The sequence below is a fragment of the Aphidius gifuensis genome, linkage group LG5, assembly GCF_014905175.1.
Source record: "Aphidius gifuensis isolate YNYX2018 linkage group LG5, ASM1490517v1, whole genome shotgun sequence".
Taxonomy (NCBI): Eukaryota; Metazoa; Arthropoda; class Insecta; order Hymenoptera; family Braconidae; genus Aphidius; species Aphidius gifuensis.
Window position 1 is genome coordinate 8754261 of NC_057792.1, and position 12216 is coordinate 8766476.

At 30.1% G+C, this 12216-nt stretch overlaps 1 protein-coding gene across 2 annotated transcripts in view; it reads left to right on the plus strand.

The window, feature by feature from the left end:
• Positions 1-9683, plus strand: part of LOC122857496 (ETS-like protein pointed) — a 71689-nt gene extending 62006 nt beyond the window's left edge. For both annotated transcript variants that reach the window (XM_044159693.1, XM_044159695.1), the window contains 4 exons: positions 749-1003; positions 7920-8792; positions 8874-9171; positions 9255-9683. In XM_044159693.1, the coding sequence (XP_044015628.1) occupies positions 749-1003; positions 7920-8792; positions 8874-9171; positions 9255-9318 (1490 nt within the window). In that variant the 3' untranslated portion in view covers positions 9319-9683. The remainder of the gene's footprint in view (positions 1-748; positions 1004-7919; positions 8793-8873; positions 9172-9254) is intronic.
• Positions 9684-12216: the final 2533 nt, after the last annotated feature.

The window sequence follows — 12216 nt, forward strand, 5'->3', positions numbered from 1 at the left end:
ATGAAAGGCCACTTCTTGTGTATAGTCCTTGCGATATTACACGCAAAATTCTAAACACATTGAAAAAATTTTCTCATAAAAAATCGTCAAGGAAAAAAAAAATAAATAAAAGAACATATTTCTGATTGGAAAAATAAATAAATAAACGAAAAATTGCAAAGGACAATGTCGCGGGTATATAAGTGGGTGGTTCAAATAAGAAAAAAAAAAAAGGCAATATAATATACTCTCCCTGTCGACCCCCCCCCCCGGATGTCCTGTGTTATTGCTTGTGAATAGTGATGTGTCTTTCAAAGCCACTCGACTGCTTGTCTATATACTTTCCTTCAAAATTTAAGTTTAAAAAAAAAATAAAAATAAATAAACTTTCAAGAATATTAATCTTAAAATCACCACTTTTCTTTTTAAATAACAAATCCAAAATGCAATGAAAATAGAAACACAATAATGAAATATTATATTTAGTTTTGACATATATATAAAATAAAAGTGACAAAAGAAAAATAATAAAAAAAAAAATTACAAAATAATTGGCTTGATTACTACAAAAGAAGAACGGATATTACCAAATCTAATGTGATTTAGAAAAAAATAATTACATTATAATAAAGGTTTAGAGAGACGAAATAGTGATGGCCTTCGAGTAAAACTATTCACCCTTTCGTGCATGTTACACACTGATTCGCTTTCGCATTTTACATGTTTTCTATATTTATTTTCACAATAATATTTGATTATTATCTTACAGAGGATGAAGGTGAAAAAGCTTCACTTGAAAATATGCCAGCAAATTTATACGAGAGTGTATGTGTACCAGATCTTGGTGATTTTTTGGGATATCAAAGTGCAAACAATTCAGTTGCTACATCGGATAATAAGAGTCCAGTAACACCAGCAAATTCAACATCATCATCAACATCAGGTTCAAGAAATTCAACTTCACAGAATTCTGGAATTCAAACATTGACTAATTTTTCAACATTGTCTTCAAGATCTTACGATGGTAAGTCAAGTTTATTTGAAAAAAAAACCTCATTTAAAAAAAAATCCATTCATTATTTATTTAATTGCAAACAAAAGTATTGCGACGAGGTTTCTCATTATTACGTAACTATTTAGTTTGATAGGATCTCTATATTACTACAGGACTCTTTCATTATCCCCCCTTCAAAATAAAAAAATATAAAAAAATCATCTCTATTTTTATTTCTTTGTTAAACAAAAAACCTATATATTAGTTATTGAATGTGAAAAAAAAAAAAATATCGCATGAAAACAAAAGAGAAAATAAGAATTTATCAATGAACATAAAAGTTGCGAATAGGGGCGTTACAAAGTCGGCTCGACGTAGCGTAGGTAACGATTATTTGGTTCGTAGACCATCTTGCGTCATTTAGTTTGACCATGGACATATAATATTATTACAATTATGCAACATGTTCAAAGAGAAAGCCTAATCAAAATTATTTTCATTAGATCATAAAAAGGATTGATAAATAATTTTTTCAAGTATAACAATAATATTCAAATCTACAGGTTAATAACCACCAATGTCTGATGATCAAGGACAAATTTTTTATTTGTAAATTATTATTATTAATATAAATTTTTTTTTTTTATTGGCATCAACACCACGTATTCTAAAGTCACGTATATATATAATATTAATAATAATAATAACGAAATAAGTTTGTACCAAGAATGGTTATCATGACGCCACCAACACCATATTGAGTTGAAAATAAAATGCGACGTGTATATCTCTATAGCGACCATCTCTCAAGACACATCAAACGAATTTTGTTAGCTTGAGACACATGTCCCGATCACAGTCTTATCTTCATCAACGTTCAAAAATAATTTTTTTAATTCTTTAAAATAATCATGGCACGTGTATATACTTTACTGCCAAAGTAAAACGTATTCATCAATAAGAAAGAAAAAAAAAAACAAGCCCTAGCTTGACACACAAGTTTCATGTCTTTATATGCATCTGCTCCAGCTACTTCCTTTGCAGGAGGGATAAGAAAAAAAAAAAAAAAAAAATGGAATTCTACGTCCACTCCCCAAAATAAAATGATGATAATGATGAAAAAGTAGGCTAGATTTTCGAGGGGTGGAGTTCATTCTTCTTCCTTTTCGATACAGGCACGGGGCACTGTGAGTATAAAATTAAAAAAAAAATATGATATTAATAAAAGAAATCCAAGTGAACATTACAATTGGAAGAAGCTCATCCAGTTGGAGAACTTGGTGATTTCAATGGTTGCATTAAGGGTGGAGCACTTGAGGACATTATTAAACTATCTTACCCTCTTGATGTGTATATTTTGTTAATTCCTCCTCTTTTTCTACTTCCGGTTGTAATGCGAGATCTGAGACGTGTATCACGTTTATTTATTCAAACGCAATAGAACATTATAGAAATCGCGTAGCGTGCGCCGTTTACGTGGCCTTTTTTTTGGTTGAAAAAAAAAAAAAATTACTTGCACAGAGAGAGAGAGAGAGAGAGAGAGAGAGAGAGAGAGAGAAAATAAATATATGGATAAAATAAAAAAGAGATGGTTAGTTTATAGTGAGTTTTGGATAGAAGCTGGTGTTTACCAAGGTTCATGAATGAAGAGAACGGCTGAATACAACCTGCAAACGATAAAGGAAATAATAAGAGAAGAGAGACCATTATATATATATTGATGTATAAGAGAGTGATCGAAAATGAATGGTGTTCGTTCTAGACCAGTCTCTCTCTCTCTCTTCTCGTACTTTTCCCCTATACTGATAGAACCTTTCATTCATCATCGAGTGTATAGTATATAGATATATATATAATATATATATCCCTGCCACGTATTCCCCTTGTTCGGTGCCCAATCAACGGAAGCATATATCATAAGTATATATATATACGTTTTTCTTATTTCAAAATTTTATTAATAAAAATACATACTCAAATCGCACTGTCTTCAAACATATGTCTTATTACCAATAAATCATATGAGCCATCATAATAGTAGAAAGATGAAAATTTAAACGGTAAAATAACAATAACTAAAAAAATAATTGAAAATTTTTTGACTAATTATGACAATTACAAAAAATTACAAGTGTAATAAAAAAAAAAGCTAAAGAAATTAATTAATTTAATTAAATATGATTTTTCATTTTTAAGAAACAATGAACAATATAAACGTCTTGTTGAACTTTTGAGACAGAAGTCCAAAAATTTATTTTCATTTAATTTCACTATAATAATAGTAAACTTATATGAAAATATCGTTTGAAATTTTGTGAATGACAATACGTATTGAGCTTTATGTTTTTCAAACATACAGTGATCGTTTAAAAATAAGTTATGAATTATTGAATCCCATTGGTTTCACTCGTAAAACCTATATAAATTCGAATAGTAAAACATACTGAAAAAAATTAATTACACTGTAGTTAGAAAACTTTAAGAAATTTGTTTTTATTATATATTGATAAACAAATTTAGAAAACATTTATAGATTATTTATATAAGCTGAGAATATTATTTTTCTATATATAGGCATGCCTGCAGTATTTTACAGGGGATGGTGAAGAGAGGGTGTATTTATATATACATAAAAACGTGAGTCTTATTTGTATAAGACGAAATAAAACGTGCATGGTCGAAATGGAAAGGAAATTTTTTTATAAAAATTATATATATACGCGAGTTAAAAAAAGAGAAGAATAAGAAGTTTGTCGATGCAATAAAAGATAGAAGAGAGGCGGTGAGGGGGTAAGGACTTCCGGTGGCCTCTCTGTATCACGTGCGAGCCACTGTGTTTATGTGTACACCAAGGGAACAGTTCCCTGCGTTTCAGCTCACCCCGCATCCGGTGAGCTTCTCCTTCTTTCCAACACTTTCCCTCTCCCACCATACTAATAATTTTTATTTTTTTTTTTTCATAATTTTTATTCTATCTTGTCTTGCTTCTTGGTTATTACTCGCATTAACGTTGTCTCACTTAGACCTAATTTTGACCCAAAACTCTATATTCAAAGGAAAATAAATAGATATGTTTTATAAACTTTTATTATTTTCAAATTTATTTATTTATTTTTTTGTTAATTTTCGTTTCTACGTATTAATTTTAGTGGATCCGTTTGAAAACTTTGTGGGTGTCCGCGCACTAATCCTCTTATTTATTTGTTTTGTTTGGTTTTTTGGTTTTTTTTTTTATGAAGAAAAAGAAGAAGAATCTTCTCTCGATATATTATTGCCTTGTCATGAGCGTACAATTTTTTTTTACTTAAAATTTTTGATGATTTAGTTGAAATGAGTCGAATATACATAGCGGTAATGATTTAAGGCACTTTGTTCCTCTTTCTGATTTTAAATATATATTATGAGTCCCATGGTATATTTGCCTGGTCTCTCGGCACTCATGTACTCACACACACTGGGACTAACAGACCGGAAAGCCCAGCCAAAATAAATTCCCATGTTTTGAGGAGCGGATGTGGCTGGATACACTTCCCGGCTAAACAATCTGAAATAAAAATGTAAAAAAAATCTCAAGATCATAGATGTAATCAAAATATATTGTTTTTGATAGCAAAAAATTTTCATACATTTATGTAGAATATTTAGCTGGGTAAAATATACATATTCTGAGAGAAATATCGGGCAAAAATTACTCAACTTTTATTGGTAACAATGGTAACGTACAGAGAATGATTTTCAAAATTTTTTTCTCTGCAGTCAGTTTATGAAAATTCGCTGAATTTTCAATTTTGAAATGTACGATGTTTATTTACATTACTCATTTGTGTACTAAACGACGTTGGTGAAAAATGATAAACCTTCTAGTTCACTTCGATATAGTTTGAAAGATTCATTTGCATAGGCTCAACGACTAAAGTGACTTTGCTAAAAGTACTTTGGAGTCGTGGTTGTAATTTTGGTTGAAATTGCTCACCTTGTACATGTATATTTATTAACTGTATATATATATAACTAAAAATTCATAAAAATTTTCGTGCAAATTGTCATTGTTTCGTTGATGTAGCTCGAAGCAGCAGGTGGTTGTAAAAACTGCATTTGTAGGTGTTTGATCACAACCCCCACACTTAAGAATGATATATAGAAAATTAAAAAACAATAAAAACCAGTCTCTACATACACTGAAAACAATAGAAAAACAATCTCAGTTATTGTCCCTCCATCAAAATCCCACCACTATTGCAATCAAACATCTACTTGTTGTACATACATATATATATATATATATGGAATATTATAGATATATTATTTCATAGTGTATGCCTATCAAGCTTACTGGGATACTACCACCACCAGGACTAAATGTATGGGGCGGTGGCATGACAAGGTGGTTGCAAGGTGGTGGGAGAAAAACAGCAGTGGCCTTACAGCGGAAACGATCTATACGATCGTCACAGTGACACGCGCACTCACTTCAAGCGGAGGTTGTCTTCAAACTTTTAAATTTACATGTATAGTTGTTACTCTCAGTCACGCAATTATTTCCATTATCCTTAAAAAGTATAATCATCAGGATTGGAATTATTGGATTATGTGAAAAAGTTAATTAAATATATAATTTAGTGGTTTTATTTGGAATTAATTTTCTTTCTTCTGAAATATTTTGTGAAGTGTTATTTTTTGGTCTTTGAGAAATTATATATTCATATATTCCATTAATTTATGCAGTTATGAGGATAATTATTCTTCAGAGGATTACTATATTTATTGTGATATTTTCATCATTGTAATTGAAAATAAAAAAGTGATATATATATATATTTTTTTCTTAGTATTTACAATTTTTGAATATTTTTGACAACTGATGGTCTCAAATAATTATCGAAATATTTTTAAATCGTGGTTTTGTCACGGCGGGAGTTGTGAGTCTCGATACGTCGGGGTCCCATTCGCGGGACCATCGGCTGACAGTAAACGAGGCAACAATTGGTTCATTTGTAAATCAAACAGATTTAATAACAAATCATCAAAACACAACGTCCTCGGAAATGGTGTTACAAATGTTAGATACACTGGTAACGGCCCAGGAACCATTTTATCCAGATTATCCGTCATATCAAGAATCCGATGTTGTTAGTCATCATCAACTACATCATCAATTAACAAGAAGTGGTATTATGTTACCAGGATCACTTGATGCGACGACGCATACACCAGGTTCGAATTCTATTTATAAAATTTTTTAATTTTTTCTGACTCGTTGGTTTGTCAAATGGAGTCATCTTTCATAATCAATATAAAAACAAACATCTTCTAAATAATTCCAAAAAATTATATTGAATGTATAGTGATAGTATATTTAAAAAATCAACTATACATAAAAATTTTAGATTACTCTGATCATATTTGGCTAAAAAGCTTTGTAATCTTTTAAGCGCCGACTTTGCAAGACCAATTTTTACTTTAACGACTTACTTTTTATGTATGCAATTGATCTGTTTGATTTATCAGCCACGTGCCATTGTCTAATCACCTGCTTTTTCCAAATAAATAAATAAATAAATAAATAAAAAAGTTGTGTCTTATATACTTGATTTTCTTGCTATATTTTTTATTTTTTCCTTCTCTAAAGTAAAAAAAAATAAAATAACAATATAATGAGATTTCTTTGTCTTTGAATGCGACGAACTGAGTGTGGGATAGTTCGTGGGTCACCAGACTGAAGAACAATAGTCGACTGATGAGGACAATATTCGTTTTTTTTTTTTTATTTAAACAATTCTTTTGCATATTTATAGATATTCAATCTTAAATTATTTTTTCATTTATTACTGTGTTCTAATTTTTTGATATTTCATAAAAAGTAAAAGTTTAAATAGTTGTTTTTTTTTGAGTTAAAAAAATGTTGAGGCAGACGGTGTCTTGGACTTGGTGTATTGGATATAGCAGCTGTGTTCATTTGGCGCGTGCTCTCGATGTCTTTTGAGACGATGCCTTTGGCACCTGTTCTCCAGCTGATATGCGGGGCTGCATTTTTTTATTTTATTTTTTTTTAAACTCAAAATTCTCTATAACTTCTTTCACACTCTATCATTTTTAAATAAAAATTAATTTCATAAGAATTAACTTTGTTTCTTAGTAATATTTTCTACCTGACAAAAATATATAATTCAACAATATGTCTTTTTGAAAATTTATAAATATCTTTTCAAATGAATAAATATTCTTTAAATATAATCGAATATTTCAAATTTTTTAATTATTTATCAATACATATACAAATATATTTTTGTTTTTTCTTAATTTAATGGTTGATTTAAATTCGTTGTAATAAATAAAAATATAAAAGTGGGAAGGCATGTCCATAAGGTAGAACAGCTACATACACGCAGGTGTTTAGTTCAACCGACCCATGCAAACCAACTTCATCCAAGCATCAAAAGAATATATATATGCGCATATACATTCATGAGTTTATAAAATATTTTGAAAAAATAAATGGAGTGAAAGTCAAAGTAACAAAAGGAGCAATATTTGCCGTAATTTTGAATATGTTTTAATAATGAAATTTTTGAATCTTATACAAATACCAAATAATTGAATATAAATTAAAGGTATTTGTACTGCGATAAAAAAAAATTGTATAACTGATTTATTTGAACTTTCCCGGGCTTTTTTTTGGATTAATCAAACAATGTCTAAACAGAATTACAGTTATACAAAATAAATAATAAAATGGTCATATGTATAATAATAGATAATAAAAAAATTGCACATGCTTAATATGATTGCGTATCTGTAATGTCGCGGGGAAAGGATAAGGAATAGAGGTGGAGCTACAGTATATTAACCAATCGTTGTTGGTCACCGCCCACTGATGAAAATTAACCGCCTTCTTTGTATAAAACAAACATAAATCTAATTTTAATTTTTCTATTCATTGTTTCAGGTGGTTACAGTCATCTTCGCAGTCCAGTATGTCAGGATGACAATCAAAGAGATGAAACATCACCACCACCACCATCACACAATCACAATTCTCAACAACCAAATTCACATACATCAACACCAACTGCAAATAATAATAATAATAATAATAATAACAATAATAATAATAACAATAATAATAATAACAATAATAATAATAGTAATAGTAGTAGTAATGCTTATATACATTTACGAAACTTAAATCAGCTCAAAGCAGAATCGAATTATAACAATCATCATATAGCTGAACATTTGCAAAATAATAACGGTGGCAATGATCTTGGTTCTGGCAATAATGAAAATGATTTACGAGTTAATAATGGTGCACAAACAGACAGTTATATGACACCAGCTCACTACTCTGGCTATGATGAGCCATCTGAATATCACAATCTTCCTCAAGAACATCAGCAACAGCAACAACAACAACCACCGCCACCACCACCACCTCATTCATATAATTTGGATGGTTCACCAGAATTTTATAGTTCAAGTGGTATACATCTTGAGCAAAAGTATCAACCACCACCAACATTTAAAAATTATCCAAGAGGACGTTATCATGAGGGTTATACTGAAAATGGATATGGTCAGTATGACACAACATCATTTCAAACAGTTCCTAGTAGTGGTAATCCAAGTAGTGGAAATGGTCCCAATGTTACCGGTGAACAATGGGGAGTTTCACAACTTGGTGAACATATATCACATCATGGTGCATTTTTAGCAAGTTTAGGACCACGTGATACGACAAATTCACATCATCCATCATCAATTGGCAATAATCCAGATCAAAAACCACTTTTACAAAGTACAATGCTCACTGGCTATGCTGGTAAATATTTCGATAAAATTAATTTTTATTTTGAAAATTTATAATAAATCCTAATATTATTGTGTTTCTTTTATTATTAAGGTGCTGGTCCTTGTTTTACTGGCTCGGGTCCAATACAATTGTGGCAATTTCTTCTTGAATTATTGACTGATAAATCATGTCAGGGCTTTATATCATGGACTGGCGATGGATGGGAATTCAAATTAACTGATCCTGATGAAGTTGCACGTCGTTGGGGTATACGAAAAAATAAGCCCAAAATGAATTACGAAAAACTCAGTCGTGGTTTACGCTATTATTATGATAAAAATATTATTCATAAAACGGCTGGTAAAAGATACGTCTATCGCTTTGTTTGTGATCTCCAGAGTATTCTCGGGTAAATATTAATTTCAAGTTTTATATTATATATATTTAATATTAAATTTTACTTTATATTAATTTATTATATTTTATTTTTAGATGCAGTCCTGAAGAACTTCATGCAATAGTGGACTTGAAACCTGAGAAGAAGGAAGAAGACTGAAATTGTTTTTTTACGGCTCAGATATAAAATGTCCCTTGTTTAGCCTAAATCCAGCTAATAAATGCGTATCTTTTCAAGTCTCAATAAAAATGTTATAAAAATATATTTTCCAACTTCACTACAATCAGATTCATTTCATTGTTAGTGTTATAAACTTCAAAAGATACCTTCTTTATCCGTTGGATTTGACCACATAAAAAAAAAATTCGTGTCCTCGCCGTAAACAGTAATATTAATAATTCCTTCGAGAAAAAAAGAAAAAAAAAAAAAGTAAAAAAATGTCGGGACAAAATGTGGTCGGTGATAAATGAGTCTATATATTTTTTAAAGTAAAAGAAAAAAAAAACACAATTGACTCACAAAAATATATTAAGTCCCCACCCTAGTTATTTTCTTTTTCGTTTGTCAATATATAGAGACAAAGTTATTGTTGGCTCTTTGACTCTTGTTCAATTGTAATTTTTATTATTTTTTTGTTTTTTAAATTAATAATAATGATAATAATTTTTAAATAGAGAATCGGTCGTATGTACCAAAGACAGGGTCCGCATACCATTGGTGCCTAAAAAAATAATGATAAATTTAAAAAAAAAATAAAATTACGAAAATTTAGTTATGAAAAAATTGAGCAAAATGAACAAACATTATTTGTAAATCAATTGATCATCAAACTAATTGATTAATTTTGCGAAATTTTTTTTCTATAAATGAATATTTATTTTGTAAGCAATAAAAAAATACATAAAGAAATTAATTGAAACATTAGATAAAAACAATTGATTGATTATTATTAATAAATATAATTGATTATTAAAATAATGACCCGAAAATTTTTACATACTATATATATATATATTATTCATATATATATTCTTCATATATATATATTTTCAATGTTACGTGATTTTTAAGCACACTGTGCATCGTAATTATGAAAAAGTATGAATATATACATTGTGAAAATCTAATGAAAGATGCGATTTTACCTATTTATGTCTCATCATGAACAAAAAAATTCATGTGTGTTGAACTATCTATCGTTGATTGATACTTAGACACAATATGTGATTGTTATTACTCTAATTATAAGAACAATAAAAATTCATTATACCTTACATTAAAAAAACATGAAAAAAAATCTTTTAGGCTGGATTTGATTTTGAATTATTTATTTTAAAATTAACAGACTTCTTTTTTCAGATGATAATTTGTGACTGAAAAAAAACTATGCTATATATAGCATTCGAGAATAATGTTTAAGTTGTTAGAATACTGATTTTCAAAGAAAAGAAATAAAGCATTCAGAACCAGCCGTAGGTACAAATATGAGGTGTCCATGAGACTTCATTCAATAAAAAAACAAATACCATTTGAGTTTTTAATGAAAATACGCACGTCGTTAGAATTTCCCAAATATAAAACAATAGAATCGAAATTTTTTGGCTCTTTATATGCTGGGCCTATTTTATCAAAACACATGATATCAGATAAACAATATAAAAATTTTGTATACAATATATTTTTCCATTTGCTACTAGAATTTTATCCCTGGTGAAAATGTTTCTCCAAATTTTTCCGAATTTCTCCGTGATTACTCTGAATTTCTCCACGATTACTCCGAATTTCTCCCAAATTGACCCATGGGGAGAAATGAGTGGAAAAATTTTCTCCTCGTCGTTGATTTCGGAAGAATTTCTCTGCGGTAAAATTTTTTTTTTCACACGTTTCTCCGCGTATCCTTATCGCGGAGAAATATTTCCGAACGTTCCTTCACCCAAGTCGATTCAGAGAAAATTCGGAAAAAATTTCTCCGCGTAAAAGACACGCAGAGATAATTTCTCTGTGGTAAAATTATTGAACAACCAAGCATCATTATTATAGGAAATACACATCATGAAAAATGTTTTATATATGACCACAGATATAACTATTCTGAAATCGAATCAGGTGAATTTAACTCATGAGAGTTGAAAAAGCCAGTGACAGATAACATTGTGACATTTCCAGTTCTTTTTTGAAGACCATTTTTTCAAAGTTGATATACCCAAGATACTTAGTTGCTCCGAGTTCCAGCAAATTACAAAAATTCGGAAAACAAAAAGAAATAATACTGGTAATAAGACTGATAATAATAAAAAAATATGAAATGGCTATGCATCCCCTGACACACGAGAAATTGAAGCACTTTAACTTTTTTTCGTCTTTTAATGATCTTATTTCAACTGACGTTGTCGCTCAAACTTTTCTAGAAGAGTTTGAGCTCATCCCCAACCGAAATTCTCCCCCCCCCCCCAGGTGTTGTGATCCTTTCATGGCTATAAAACCTGGACATGGTAAATTAGGTTGGGTATGGCGTTGTTACAAGGATTATAAAAAGGTAAAAAAAGATGAAGAAAACAAAAATACAGGCTATGGTAAAATCATCAACCCGGCTGATGGAAAGTATGCCGTATTATTATATCCGAAGTACTGATAACTATCATTTGTTTTGTCCTCAAAGTGAAGGTCACTGATGAACTACAACATTTAAGAAATCATCGTAGGAAATTATCCCGCGATGATTCCGGATTAAGTTCGGGTACAATTGTTGATTACTACAGCTATTGGAGAGAAATAGCTGAAGTAATCATATCAAACAGTGATCTTCAAATTGGGGGTCTTGGTATGACGGTAAAAGTTGACCCAACGTTTTTAGCAAAACGTAAGTACAACAAAAGCCGTCATACCAAACAAATGACAGTTACAGTACTTGGGATGTATTATCGCGAGCAAAATAGCAGTCGGTTTTTCAGGGTAGCCTCGAAGTGCGAGAGGGGTTTGTGGCCGTGCATAGTACCATAATGTTTAAGCACTATTCAACGAAGGTACTGTGCACTTTGTTACCAATCATAGTATTGG